We start from the raw sequence: 15,344 nt of genomic DNA, 5'->3' as shown, positions 1-15,344 counted from the left end.
CCATCTAGCAGGGCATGGTGGTACATGTCTATAATTCCCAGCAACTCTGGAGGCTGAGTCAAGAGGACTGCAAGTTCAAGGCCAGGCTCAGCAATTTAGCAAGACCCTATCTCAAAATGAAAAAATTAAAGGAGGGGTAATTTAGCAAGACCCTATCTCAAAATGAAAAATTAAATGGTTAAATGCCCCTGGGTTAAATACCTGGTACCAAAAAACCAAAAAAACTATACTTTGGAAATACTACTACTTTTTATTCATGTGTAAAATTCACATGGAATTTAACATTTATAATTATGTTGTTACTTAAGCCAAAAACAATGTAAATGAAGAATGAGAAAAACTGAAAATAGATTTCATATATACTGGCTGGGTGCGGTGATGCATGCCTGTAATCCTAGCAGCTCAGGGGGCTGAGGCAGGAGGCCCTCAGGTTCAAAGTCAGCCTCAGCAACTTCGAGGCACTAAGCAATTCAGTGAGACCCTGTCTCTAAATAAAATACAAAACAGGGCTGGGGATGTGGCTCAGGGGTCAATCCCTAATACCCCCCACCCCTGCAAAAAAAGATTTCACATATAACCAAGTCTCTGTTTTTAGTATCTCAACCTAAAGAAACAATTTTTTGTTCACTTGAAGCTTAAAGTAGTCTTCAAACACAGAATTACTACATTCATTAACATTCACTCTAGGGACCATTAACATTCACTCTGGGGGGCTTTTTGGTGCTGGACATTAAACTCAGAGCCTTTTGAAAGCTATTTTACACAGTCTACTGCTAAGCAATAACTTCAACCCATATTTTTCAGTTTTTGTAGATAGGATTCTTAGTCTTGGTGAATGTCAACTGACCTCAGACTGCCATGAAATCATGTACTTCACTTGAAATGTAAACAGCCCCACAAACCAAGCAACATCTCAGAGCACTATAGATTTATCATCCTTTTGTTCTTTTCTTCTTTTAAATACTAAAGCATCTTATGTATTTTAAACCACATTAAAAAAAAAAAACAATCAGCTGGGCAAGGTGGCACAGGCCTTGTAATCCTAATGGAAAGCTGAGACAGGAGGATCACAGTTCAAAGTCAGCCACGGGCAAGGCGTGGCACTTGCCTGTGGCACTTAGCAACTCAGTGAGACCCTGTCTAAATAAAATACAAAATAGGGCTGGGAATGTGGCTCAGAAGTCAAGTGCCCCTGAGTTCAATCCCCAGTACCCCCCACCCCAATAAGTCTAACATATTAATCTAGCCACTACCAACACTACTTCAATTTAAGTACAATTTGCCTTTTTCTACTTTATTCAAATACCACAAGCAGTTTCCCATGTTAACTCTTTTTTCTTTTGGTACCAGGGATTGGACTCAGGAGCACTTAATCACTGTACTACCCAACTCTTTTTATATTTTTATATTTTATTTAAAGACAGGGTCTTGCTAAGGTGCTCAGGGCCTCACTAAATTGCTGAGGTTGGCTTTGAACTTGTGATTCTTCTGCCTCAGCCTCATGAGCTGCTGGGATTACAGGGATATGACACTGGGCCCAGTTCTATGTTTTTTTTTTTTTTTTTTAAAGGATGTTTTCAAAGACTTTTTTTTTTTAAGAGAGAGTGAGAGGGGGAGAGAGAGAGAGAGAATTTTTAATATTTATTTTTTAGTTCTCGGCGGACACATCTTTGTTGGTATGTGGTGCTGAGGATGGAACCCGGGCCGCACGCATGCCAGGCGAGTGCGCTACCGCTTGAGCCATATCCCCAGCCCCCAGTTCTATGTTAATACTTTCCTGAAGGCCTTATTTAAATGACTGAGTAAGATTTTATTTGTGGTACTGGGGATATAGCTCAGTGACAGAGCAAGTACTTATTAGCATGTGCAAGATGTATAAGGACCTAGGTTTAATCCCCAGCACTGGGGTGGGTGGGTGGGATTTTATTAGTAGCTTAGTCATATTTATTTAATTAGTTAAATTATACTCTACTTTAGAAGGCTAGATTATTTTAAGTTATTACAAAATGTTACAAGTAACATATTTGCCTATTGTTTTCCTTATACTAGTATTTCTTTTTCTTAGAATGCTCAAAGTTTTAAATTCTTAACATTTTGTGGGCTCAATATACAATTCTAAATTGCTACCCAATGTGCACTGATAATGTACAATAGTGCCACTGCACATTCATCAATGGATATTGGTATTATACTCACACTTTACTAGACTTTTCTAACATAAGAATTTTTTCATGTATTAAAATAAGACCTTTCTGAAAAAGTGCAAGTTGACCTTGAACTCTACACCACTAGGTGGAGCTAAAATTACAACCATACTTAGAATAGTACCCATATATTTCCCACACCACCTAAAATACCATAGGGAGTTTTCCTTCAAGTGATAATTATTTTAAATATGAAAGTTGAAACCTGACAGATTTTTTTTTAGAAATATGCATCTCTCAAAGAAGCTGGTAATAAAGACAGTTGTGCCAGAGAAACAGTAACATCCTTGTACAGTTTTTATGTTATAACGTTTCCTATATCAGTTGAAAAATAAATTTAAGAGAAAAAAAGAAAAGAAAGAAAGGGGCTGGGCTAGTGGTACAAGCCCGTAATCCCAGCTATTTGGGAGGCTGAGGCAGGGAAATCAAGAGTTCAAGACCAAGCTGGAAGCAGTAGCACAAACCTATAATCCCACACACAGCCTGGGGAGGCTGAGGCAGGAGGATCACAATTTTGAGACCAGCCTCAGCAATTTAGCAAGGTCCTAAGCAACTTAGTGAACACTGTCTCAAAATAAAAAATAAAAAAACTGGGGATATATAGCTCAGCGGTAAAGCGCCCCTGGGTTCAATCCCCAGTACCAAAAAAAACCCCAGAGTTTTCAAGGCCAGTCTCAGCAACAAGGCGAGACTGTCTCAAAACCAAAATCAACGAAAAACCAACAAAAAGAGAAATAGTAACATCTTCTTTTTGTGTTTTTAAAAAGAGTTACATTTAAGGGGACTGTGAAAGTGTGGCTCAGTGATATTGCACATGTCTCACATAAGTGAGGCCTAAGATTCAATCCCTAGTACCATCACCACTAACAAAAAATATATATATTTTTTAATTTAATAAAGTATTCTATTTTTATCACAAGAGCTGCAGGAAATAGAGGACAATCTACAGGCCTATGATCTACAAACAGTGACAACTTTAAGAGGACTGATAGGCAGGTATTAACAGTGCCCAAAAGACTTGAGACTATACCAGCTGTTGGGAACTTAGAATTCTGGAACATAGCTCTGAATCCTGGGTACAACTGATATTCTACCATTTCTTATAATTTCCCAATACACACACACACACACACACACTCTCTCTCTCTCTCTCTCTCTCCTTGGTATCCTAAAGAATGGAAATGAATTTGGAGATTCTAGTTCTATTCTCTATATATCTGACAAAGAAAAAGTCAGAAAAAAGTAAAGGTGTACCAGAAAGTAACATTTTTCAGCCTAACTTTTCACCTGTGTGGAACTGGTTTTACCTTCTGTCCCTCAGTAATCTTCCACCAATCTGTATAGTTCCAGGCCAAGGATGTATGAGTAAAGTACATATTCCTGATCCTTTGTCCCTGCCTCTCCCAGGCAATTACTGCAGTTCTTTTTCTTCACTATTCAAGTCTCTCTCCAACCTCCTTAGGTAGAGCTAGGTATACAAAAGAAGTGAGGAACATGGAGCCAGAGCTGCTACTCTCACAATTCAACTAACTGCACACAACCTCAAATTCTTTCTCTAACAACTATTACTAAACTATATCCTTTGATTTTTAGAACTCATTATTTATAAGGTTCATTACTGAATTAGTAATTTTAAATAAAAGTAAAAACAAAAACCGTACCAAGGGCTCAGGGTTGTAGCTCAGTGGTAGAGCACTTGCCTAGCATGTGTGAGGCACTGGGTTCGATCTCCAGCACCATATAAAAATAAACAAATAAAATAAAGGTATTGTGTCCATCTATAATTAAAAAAAACCAAGAGCAACCAAAAAAAAAAAATTGTACCAAACTAGAATTAAGGACATAAGGTATTATGAAAGAAATGTAATGTAACCTGTCAATATAAAGCACATATTTATAAAATGTTTTTGATAAAAGCACATACTAGGATAATTATCTTCCTTCTATTATTTATACCTTTTGTTCTAAGAGTGCCCTGCGGAGGGAGACCCTCTGTTCAAGCTCCCGAAGCTCTCGATCATGTTGTGCCTCAGCCTGCATCTTGATTTTGCTCTGATATGCATTCAACAGCTCCAGTTCCTGCTGCAGCTGCATCTTCAAAACCTGGCACTCTGCTTCCTGTGCTTCATCCAAACGCAGCTGAAAGCAAAAGAAAACATATATATCCCACTGTGAGTTATCTATTCATAACTTATGGAAAGGAGAATGAGTGATAGAAAACAGACTATTCTTTTGTATGCTATGTAATTGTTTTCTCATGTGTCTAGGAGTAAACATATCTGATAAAGAAAGGCACAATAACCAATGATGGCATTATGAAGATAAAGCTATCATAAGCTATTTGAAGGGTGGTTGAATAACTACATTTTTCTTATGAAAAACCTAGAATCTGATTTGGTAATATAAAATTCAATTTCTTCCTCCCTAGTGGAAATAACTATACAACAAAGGACAATCAACTATATAGGTGGCTGCTTTACAGCCCTCAAGTTATGAATGATGTTTGGGGGATACCATGGATTGAAGCCAAGGGCCATTTAGCCATTAAGCCACATCCCTAGCCCTTTTTATTTTTTGAGACAGGGTCTTGCTAAGTTGTTGATACTGGCTTTGAATTTGCAATGCTCCTGCCTCAGCCCCCTGAGCCACCAGGATTATAGCAATGCATCATCATGCCCAGCTATGTATGATTTTTATATTCGGAAATGATTATACTTTAAATGGTTATGTAAGTACTCACATATATCCTCAACTATGCTTCCTGGTCTGCAAAGCTTAAAATATTTATCATCTGTCCCTTTACAAAAAAATTTTCAATATATTTTATTTGCACTCAAATGTGACCATTTGGATTTCCAATATAATACTACTTTTTGCACACCAAAGCTCCTGTTACAATCTTCTAAAGCTACTGGGCTCTGTTCCTGAATGGAGCTGATATAGAACCTCTTAAATGTTTCAGTGAGAATTCTATACAGATCACAACATTTCCAAGTAATGCTGAGAAAAGGAAGAATATGGATCACTACTACTGTTCCCCTAGCTTCAGAAGAGCTATCATTTTCAGCAAATATTTTGATTGTTGGGATTTTCTTCAGTGGTAGAATGAAAGAGGCACTAAATTTGTTTTGCCTAAATAAAGCAAACTCACAGCCTGTGTGGAGAGCATTTCATTAATGCTGTGATCATACTGTTCAGCCAAGATGGCTAACTTGCGGGTCTGCTCCTCCTTGAGCCTTTTCAGAACAGCTTTATGCTCACTCTTTGGTGTAGTCTCCAGTAGGTGATTTCTTAATGCTTTGTACTGTCTGGTTTGGATTTTGCAGGTATCCTGAAACTGCTTTTTTATTTGGAGTTCTTTAGACTGGGAAGAAAAAAGATGGATGTATGTAAGATTTAATATACTGCATTTGATATATCTTGTGCATACTCAAATAAAGTCTGATAAGGGGGAAATCAAAAAGGTCAGATGCTAAGGTTGCAGATACTTTTTGCATTTGGCTGTTTGGCCAAACTACTGGATTCTATGCATTTTCACAACAACAACAACAACAAATATTTTATCACAGGACTTCAAGCAATACTCATTATTTCACTAGTAAATTTAGTGATAGGAGTAAATATAAAATTACTTAAAAACTATGTATAATCATAATAAAACATAATCAAAACAAAACATAATCAAAACCTAAATTTCTTAAGAGTAATAAAAGCACTTTATTAGCAACTCAAATTTCATCAGATATCTGAGACAGAAAATAAAGCATATTTATTCTGTTGGGTTTTTTTTTAAATTTTTTTTGTAGTTGTAGACAGACAAAATGCTTTTATTTTATGTGTTTATTTTTATGTGGTGCTAAGGATCAGATCCAGTGCCTCATTCTAGGCAAGTACTCTGCCACTGCCCCAGCCCTTTATTCTGTTTTTTATCTAAAATACCTTTCCTCCAATTTCTTTTAGTGACAATCTCAACTCTAACTACACAGTCTATAGTAGACCATACTTCCTTTGTCCATTCTATGTATCAAACTTGAGGATGACTAGAAGTTTGTATTAGTAGCTGGTTAATATTAATAATGTTATTATAATTATCTTTTAGATATCTTAAGAGAATAAATTAAGTAGAAAGATACTTAGTTATGGTCTACTCTTGTTTTTGGAGGCGCGTATTGGGGATTTAACCCAGGCATGCTTAACCACTGAGCCACAATCCTAGCTTGTTTTTATTTACCTTTTTATTTTTATTTTGGCATACCAGGGGTTGAATTCAGGGGCATTCGACCACTGAGCCATATCCCCAACCCTGTTTTTGTATTTTATTTAGAGACAGGGTCTCTCTGACTTGCTTAGCACTTTGCCATTGCTAAGGCTGGCTTTGAACTTGAGGTCCTCCTGCCTCAGCCTCCTTAGCAGGTGTGTTCCACTACACCAGGGCTTTTATTTTGAGACACAGTCTCTCTAGAGTTACTTAGGACCTCACTAAATTGTTGAGGTTGGCCTCCAGCTTGCAACCCTCCTGCCTCAGACTCCCGAGTTGCTGGAAACACAGGAATGTGCCACCACATCCCACTAAAAAAATTTGTTTACTGGCTGGGGCTATAGCTCAGTGGCAGAAACTTGCCTAGCATATGTGAGGCACTGGGTTCGATCCTCAGTCCCACATTAAAAAACAAATAAAGGCATGCTGTCCACCTACAACTATATTTAAAAAACTAATATAAAAGTACATTTTAAAAAATTTTGTTTATTGTTGTGCAAAAAATTGTAATCATTACATACTACTGCCAAATAAGGTGGGGGAACCTCCTTAAAAGTTTTTTCTTCAATGTGAATAAGATTAATGCTTTATACCAAGAATAAACTACATCCCTCAATGTTTGATTCAAGTGAAAATAAGAAAAACATTACATTATCTCTACTCTCATAACACTGACAAAAAAGGATCATCTGGATGGCAACTGAAGAAACAGCAGAGTAGGCAGCAGGTACTTACCCCACCCATTCCATAGAAACACCCTCCCGACATACAAATCTTAGTCAACATATATACGTGCTAGATATGAAGTCTCCCCTTCTCCAGTTTAAAAGTTTTACAGAAGATTGGAAGAGGCAATCATTGAACATAAATAAACACAAACAGGACTTGGTGTTAGAAACTATAATGTATTGTTCAAATTGACCTTTGAAAAGATAAACTTTAATAAAGAGGAAAATGGAGATTCCCCCCCGCCCCACACTAGAGTAAGACCCTGGGCTCATTTGTCATTAGATAGAAGTATCCTATTTAAAAGTCTGATTATAACTGTGAAACATTTTCTCTTCATTTGTTATGTAGCATATAAGAAAAAATATATTAGGTTTTAATAAGTTCTGAAATTAAAAAGGCTCTAACAACAGGACACAGAAAGAGTCAAACAATTATTCTTTACTCAAGCCCCAGAGAAATTAGTCATATCAGATTTACTGTATAATTAGAAAAAACAAACAAACTTTTAATTTGGTTTAGTTCTGGATGCTGCTGGCTTTAAAACCATAATTAATTTAACAGACATGTTAAATCACAGGCTATTCTATGAATTCAGTTAATAAGAATGTTTTAAAGTAATCCCAGCAGTTTGGGGAAGCTGAGCAAAGAGGATTGTGAGTTTAAAGCCAGCCTCAGCAACTTAGTGAGGCCCTAAGCAACTTAGTGAGACCCTGTCTCAAAAAATACAAAGGTCCGGGGATGTGGTTTAGTGATTAAGTGCCCCTGGGTACAATCCCCAGTATCTCTCTCTCTCTCTCTCTCTCTCTCTCTCTCACACACACACACACACACACACACACACACACGATTCATTTGATTCAATTTTCTATGCTCATTACAAGTTACAAAATTTGAAAATTTCTTAGAATTGTGAACTGTTAAGTCACAAATTTGGTAAAAGGGAATAGACAAGGTAGCTGAACAGACAAGGGAAGAAAGAGAAATACTTTATTTTTATATTTCATATAAATCACCTTTAGAGCAAATAAATATTCTAAAACTATATTACTTGAGACAAAAGAGAGAAGCGAACAGACTGTCAACATGGGAAATATAATCCGAGCATAGGACACTGGGTACATGTATTTAGTTTGGTACTAGTGACTGAACCCAGGGGCACTTTACCACTAAGCTATATCCCCAGTCTTTTTTACTTTATATTATTTTTATGAGGCAGGGTCTCACCACATTGCTAAGGCTGGTCTTAGTCTGTGATTCTCCTGTCTTAGCCTCCTGAGTTGATGAAATTATAGGCATGCATCAAGGCACCCGGTGGATACTGGATATATTTAAAATGAGAATCTTGGTTTTTATTTCCTGGTACTTCCCACAGTAGAAAGTTTTAGCCATTTGTTTGTACTTTGAAGAGAAATACATAAGCTAATATCTGCAGTTGACAAGCATTGAAACCCACTGAAGATGCTAAAAAGTGAAAAGGCTGCTCAATTTCGTAGTGACCAGATACGTGTCTTAGTTTTTTTCTGCTTCTATGGATGCCTTTAATCTTTTTTCCCCTTTGTCAAGAAGCTTACACTAAAGATACCTTCAAACTCTTAGGCTGTTGTCGAACTTCCATGACATGCTTTCGCCTTAGTTCTCGTTCCCTTCGCTTATTATATTCCAGCTGATTAGTGAGCTCAGTTTGATGCTGCAATCTGATCAACTCACAGCGCATCTTCTGAATTGTATTGAGGTGGCGAAACTCCAGTTCTTGCATGGATTCATGCTGTCGTAGTAACATGGCATGCTCTAAGTCCTTTTGAGTCTGTCTTTTGTTTAACTCCTATTCCATAACACAAAAGACAAAGGTATAATTTACAGCTGTACAATGACAGAAAAAAAACAAAATTCTAAGGGGGAAAAAAACCAGATGCAATTAAACCTCTGCTTCAATTATAGCTACATAGTAAATATTAGGGTTTTGTGATTTCTTTTATTTCTGGAGATACTGGGGGTAAAATTTAGGGCCTGTGCATGCTAAGAACATAGTAAAACACAAAACCCTCACACCCCCCAGTCTTGTTTCACAGATTTAATGTGAGGAAGAAATAAGTTCATAAATAAAAAGTTCTCAGAATACTACCCAGCAAAGGTGTTCAATAAATGTTATTCTTAAAACAAATTTTTTTTTTTAAGATCAAAAAGAACAAGTGCACACATACACATTATATAAAAGTCATACTCACCCTCCCTTAGTTCCTGCAAACCCTCTCCCCAGAAGCCAAGAGTTTGGTGCGTATGCTTCTCATCTTTTCTCTTTTTATTTGTGACATATTCATTATTTAAAAAACATAGTTTCAATAATATACATTTCAGGCATGTTTAACTTGCTCTTTTCACTTAACAGTGTAATATATATCTACCTCCAGATAAGATCAGTAGTTAAAAACTTTTCAAAAGTTTCACTGAAAGCTACCAGCCTCCCCCCGTCCCCACCTTTTTTTTTTTTAATTTTTAATATTTATTTTTTAGTTCTTGGCGGACACAACATCTTTGTTGGTATGTGGTGCTGAGGATCGAACCCGGGCCGCACGCATGCCAGGCGAGCGCGCTACCACTTGAGCCACATCCCCAGCCCCCCACCTTTTTTGAACCCAGAGGCATTCTAACACTGAACTGTAACTCCAGCCATTTTAGTGTTTTATTCTAAGACAGGATATCACTAAGTTGTCCAGGCTGCCCTGGAACTCCTGCCTTGGCCTCCTGAGTAGCTGGGATTGCAGGTATGTGCTGCCATTAGTGGCTCAAATACAACTTTGTTGATACCATTTTATTTTTCAGTACTGGGGATTTGTGGGAGACCAATCTTACACGTGACTAAGTTACACTCCCTGGCTGGGTGCTGAGGTGCTCAGTCACAGAAATGCAGGCGGTGTCTTGTGCATGGGTGTGTCTTGCTACAGCCCCATGGATGAAGCTACGCTCACCTGTTCCTTTGTAATATAACACTTGCCCTTGCCCTGTGACTGAGCACCTCAGCACCCAGCCAGGGAGTGTGACTCAGTCACATGTAAGGTTGATCTCCCACAGGGATTGAACTCGAGGGGCACTCAACCATTGAGCCACATCCCCAGCCCTATTTTATATTTTAATTTAGACACAGGGTCTCACTGAGTTGTTTAGTGCCTCAAAGTTACTGAAGGTGGATTTGAACTTGTGATTCTCCTGCCTTTAGCCTCCAGAGCCGCTGGGATTGCAGGCATGAGCTAACCACATCCGGCTTTTGTGATAGCATTCCCCCCCCCACCCCACTATTCCTATATGACTGGATAACTACATTGTTTCCATTTTTAAATTTTTAACTGTTTCAATAAACATCTATATATAACATACCATATAATCATGTTTTTGTTTTGGAGGATAAGAACTCAAGAAGTAGATAAAAGCATACATACATGTATTTTAAAAGCCAGGGCTAGTGGCTAGGGATGTGGTTCAGTTGTAGAATGCTTGCTGGTCATGCATGAGGTCCTGGGTTCAATTCCCAGCATCACAAAAACAAATAAACAAAACCTCCTAAAAACAAAAACCAAAATACTACTGCTAAACTATGCTCCAAAAGGGCAGTAGTAACTGATACTTTTACTAAGGGTGTCCAATAATCCATGCCACTACCAAGACTACATATTATCTTTTTTTAAGTTTTTTTGTTTATCTCACGGATACGTTTTTATTAACATTGCTTTGATTATTAGAGTATCTGCAAAATTATGCTACATTTGAAGCTTTTAATCCACTCCTAGAAATAAATTTATTTATGTTAACAGGTCCTGATCATGAGGACAACTGTTTTTACTGGCATAAGTTTCTACATTATTTGCCCAATTAATAGCTAACATGATTATAAAAAATCTTAAATGGCAACATTAATAGTATCCATTTCAAATCAAAGATTGACCAATTAATCCCCATATTTAAAAATAATATTTCTCTTATTCATATATTATTTAAGTTGTTTATTGAATGCCTACTATGGGCCAGACTGACAATAATATAAAGAACTGAACAGAGTCTGCAAATTTTATACAACTTCAATTCTAGTGAGGGGAAACAGACTCCATTTCCCCCAAAGTATGTGTGTGTGTGCATAAGAGGGGAAAGTGCAAGGACTGTTCAAAGGGAAAAAGATTTGGTAATCAGGGAAGGCAAGTCTGGGCAGGTGACATTTGAGTAAACAAAGAAAAGAGAAAACAAGTCCTGTGATTATCTGGGGAAGAATGACTCAAGCACAGAAAAAAATAAGTACAAAGGCTCTGAAAGTGGGATGTGAGTGGCATATATTCAGGAAAGAGTCTGGTGATAAAGGATTATTATTTTCACATCATTCACACACACACCTCCCTGACAAGGTCCTGCTCCAAGTTATGCCGTCCAAGTAACATTCTTCTCTTGAAGCGACGGCATTCCAGCTCTAGGTATTGTCTCTGACGTCGAAGAAGGTTAGCTTCTTCTTCTGCTTGGAAATGTTGTATATTCTCCTTCTGCTTTGAAAGCCACTCTTGTTTTTCTTTTTTAGGGGTGCTCTGGTTTTCATTCAGCTCCTGGCAACATAAAAACAACATCAAAAACTCAGTTCATGATATATAATTAGCTGTATGAATGCGTCACTTAGTATATGGTAAACTTAAATAGAAGTATTTAATAGCTTTCTCTCTAATGATCAGACAGGGTAATGATCTGGAGAAAGCAGGTAATATTTTCCTCTTTCTTGAGTTACTTATGAAACAGGACAAGAAAAAGATATATGTGGGGCTGGGGTTGTGGCTCAGCAGTAGAGCGCTCGCCTAGCATGTGCAAGGCCCTGGGTTCGATCCTCAGCATCACATAAGAAAAATAAATAAATAAATAAATAAATAAATAAAAGGTATTTGGTACAAGTAAAAAATAAATATTTAACAACAACAACAACAAAAGATATATGTATTCTAGAAAACCCACATACTTTCTAGCTTTACGCAGTTACATCTTTTTTTTTTTTAAATTACTTTTATATTTTTATTACAGAACCTCCTTTCGCAGTTACATCTTGATGGTTCCTAGCTTTAAAAAACACAATGATTGGTTAATAAAGTAAAACACATCCTTCTTTAAAGCTTTCCCTAGAAGACAGAGGCAATGTTTTCCGGTAAAAAAAATTACATAGGAATTAAAATTAGGGCTAAAACAAAGTAAAATATCATCTCAATTTACATTCTTTTTTTTAAAAATATTTTTTAGCTGTCAATGACTTTTATTTTATTTATTGATAGGTGATACTGAGAATCAAACTCAGCACCTCACACATGCTAGGTAAGTGTTCTGCCACTGACCCATAACCCTAGTCTTCAATTTACATTCTTGATACTATGTTTTCAACAAAATTATAGACAAACTTAATGTAAACGAACTAGAAAGTAAATGAAAAATCAGCAAAACCGTGATTAGAACAGAAATTTACTTTACTTCATTTTCAGCATTAGTAGCCACTGAACAAATCAAAACAAATGCTTTCTATATCATCTTAAATATCATCTCAAAAACTACCACGAAAATGCATTCACAATAGGCAAAATGAAAAAAGCCTTAATGATATATTCAAAGAGAAAAACCCTAGGGTGTTAACTAATAATATTTTCAACCTAAAGAGTATCAACATTATATAAAATATAAATCAACTATCTTTCCTATGATTCTTCAGAGACTACTAATCTGTATTTTCTTTTCAGAAATCACTACTTTTTGGGGGGTGCTGGGGGTACTGTAGATTGAACCCAGGGGAGTTTTTACCACTGAGTTACATCCCATCCCCAGCCATTTTCTCATTCTTTTATTTTTAAAATTTATTTATTTTTTTAATTTTTTTTTTTTTTAGTTATAGATGGACACAATACTTTTATTTTATTCACTTATTCTATGTGGTACTGAGAATTGAACCCAGTGCCTCATACATGCTAGGCAAGTGCTCTACCACTGAGCCACATCCCAAGCTCCTCATTCTTTTATTTTGAGACAGGATCTCACTAAGTTGCTTAGGGCCTCGAATTTTAGATCCTCCTGACTCCAACTCCCAACTTGCTGGGATTACAGGCATGTGCTACCAAGCCTGGCTATAAAGATCTCTAAAAAGACATCAAATCTTTACAAGTTTAGTTTATAAGATATTTGAATAAATACAAATAAAAAGCATATAAATGAGTAGTTTGTGAGAGTAATGCCATATATGGTGGTGGTATATGCCTGTAATCATAGGTGACCTGGGAGGGTGAGGCAGGAGGATCCAAGTTTAAGGCTAGCCTCAGCAATTTAGCAAGGCCTTTAGCAACTTAGCAACACTCGTTGCAAAATAAAAATTTAAAAGGGCTGGGGATGTAGTTAAAATGTCCAATTTTAAGATGTGATCTTTTTTTTTCTTCCTAATCTTTATTTTTTATGTGCTGAGGATCAAACCCAGTGCCTCACACATGTGAGGCAAGCACTTAACCACTGAGCTACACCCCAGCCCCCTTAAGATTTGATCTTGCAGTGTTTATTTTTCTCAGGTATTTTATTTCTAGTGAGTCAGTTAATTAATAGGCACTTAGGAAAGCTATTATAAGTGAAATAATTTACATTTTTCAGGAAAGGTTCTTTTTAAGATCCTCTTGAACCAGGAAACTCAAGCAGTTAAGGGTAATGAATCATAATCAATATCGTTGTATAAGCTGATACGCATTTAATGGTCACAGCCAATAAAAGAAAATTTTACACTACATGCTTTATGAGTGAGAACCATTGAATATAATTAATAAGCAGGAACTGACACAAAATTTGTACAAAATAAGTACCTCTTTAAGCTGTTCTTTTCGAAGTTTATATTCTCTTTTCTGGGACTCCAAAAAGCTATTCAGTTCTTTCTTCTGTTGGGCCTGAATATGTTGCTGAAATTTTTTCTCCTCATTGGCCATCACTTTAGCCTACATGAAATTTTTAAAATGAATCAAATAAATTAAGTAGATAGATTTAAAGCAGATAGGTTAAAAGCAGCAGTTTAACATACATCACTAAAGATACTTATTTCTTAAGGACAAAAATCAGTAGAAACAACACCAAAATAAAATACCCAACCAAGTGGGTCTAGTGGTCCACCCTGTAATCAACAGGAGCTTGGGAGGCTGAGGCACAAGGATTACAAGTTTGAACCCAATCTCAGCAATTTAATGAGGCCTTAAGCAACTTAGTGAGACAATGTCTCAAAAATTTAAAAAATTTAAAAAGGGCTGGGGATGTGGCTGAGTGGTTAAACACCCTGGGGTCTAATCCTTGGTACAAAACAAAAACAAAAACAAAAAACCCTGACCAAATTATAAAGTGTTTTTCAGCATCCTTATCATTTAAACTTCAAAGAATCACTAATTTGGAATTCATTTTAAAATACTGGGATAGACCAGTGATGTAACTCATTGGTAGAGTACTTGCCTAGCATGCTTGGCAAGGCCCCAAGTTAGATCACCAGCACTGCAATAAATAAATAAAATATCAATCTCTTATTGGGCTAAAATGGTTTCATTTAACAGGAATACATCCTCCCTTCAATAAAACAAAACAAACAAATGTTTTCCTCAATCCCGAGTCTCTAGGATTACAGGAATGTGCCACTGTGCCTAGCTAAATATTGATCTTTATTTTGTATATTAAATACTATAAAAATGTTAAATACTAGATATCATACTGTTTTATTTTTACAACTCTTTTTTGTGGGGGTGGGGCACCAGGGATTGAACCCAGGGGCACTTAACTACTGAGCCACATCCCCAGCCCTTTTTAAATTTTGTGATAGGGTCTAAGTTGATGAGGCTGGCTTTAAACTTGTGATCCCGCTGCCTCAGCCTTAGCTGCTGAGATTATAGGTGAGCACCACTATACCTGGCCTATAAACTATTTCATTTTTTAGTATATATGTAATACATATTAATTATAGAACATTTTAGAAATACAGAAGAAAAAAGAAAAAAAAATTCATGTTTTAGCACCCAAAAATAAAACAATGTAAGCATTTTGGTACATACATGTTTTAATTTTTTCCTAGAACAACAAAAAAAATTTAATACTTTTTAGTTGCAGATGAACACAACACCTTCATTTTGTTTATTTACTGT

The 15,344-nt window shown here is 36.5% G+C and overlaps 1 protein-coding gene across 3 annotated transcripts in view; it reads right to left on the bottom strand.

Annotated features, from left to right (window-relative positions):
* Positions 1 to 15,344, bottom strand: part of Taok1 (TAO kinase 1) — a 137,171-nt gene that overhangs the window by 19,213 nt on the left and 102,614 nt on the right. For 2 of the 3 annotated variants that reach the window (XM_005327853.5, XM_078042590.1), the window contains 5 exons: positions 14,034 to 14,162; positions 11,568 to 11,771; positions 8,774 to 9,013; positions 5,356 to 5,568; positions 4,161 to 4,343 (listed from right to left, as the gene is read on the bottom strand). In XM_005327853.5, coding sequence (XP_005327910.1) covers positions 4,161 to 4,343; positions 5,356 to 5,568; positions 8,774 to 9,013; positions 11,568 to 11,771; positions 14,034 to 14,162 — 969 coding nt within the window. Of the gene's footprint in view, positions 1 to 3,511; positions 3,673 to 4,160; positions 4,344 to 5,355; positions 5,569 to 8,773; positions 9,014 to 11,567; positions 11,772 to 14,033; positions 14,163 to 15,344 lie in introns of all 3 variants that reach the window. The other variant, XR_005726458.2, reaches the window with a different exon arrangement.

This window comes from Ictidomys tridecemlineatus, chromosome 3 (assembly GCF_052094955.1).
Source record: "Ictidomys tridecemlineatus isolate mIctTri1 chromosome 3, mIctTri1.hap1, whole genome shotgun sequence".
In the NCBI taxonomy this organism is placed as follows: Eukaryota; Metazoa; Chordata; class Mammalia; order Rodentia; family Sciuridae; genus Ictidomys; species Ictidomys tridecemlineatus.
This window is presented reverse-complemented; position numbering and strand designations above follow the sequence as displayed.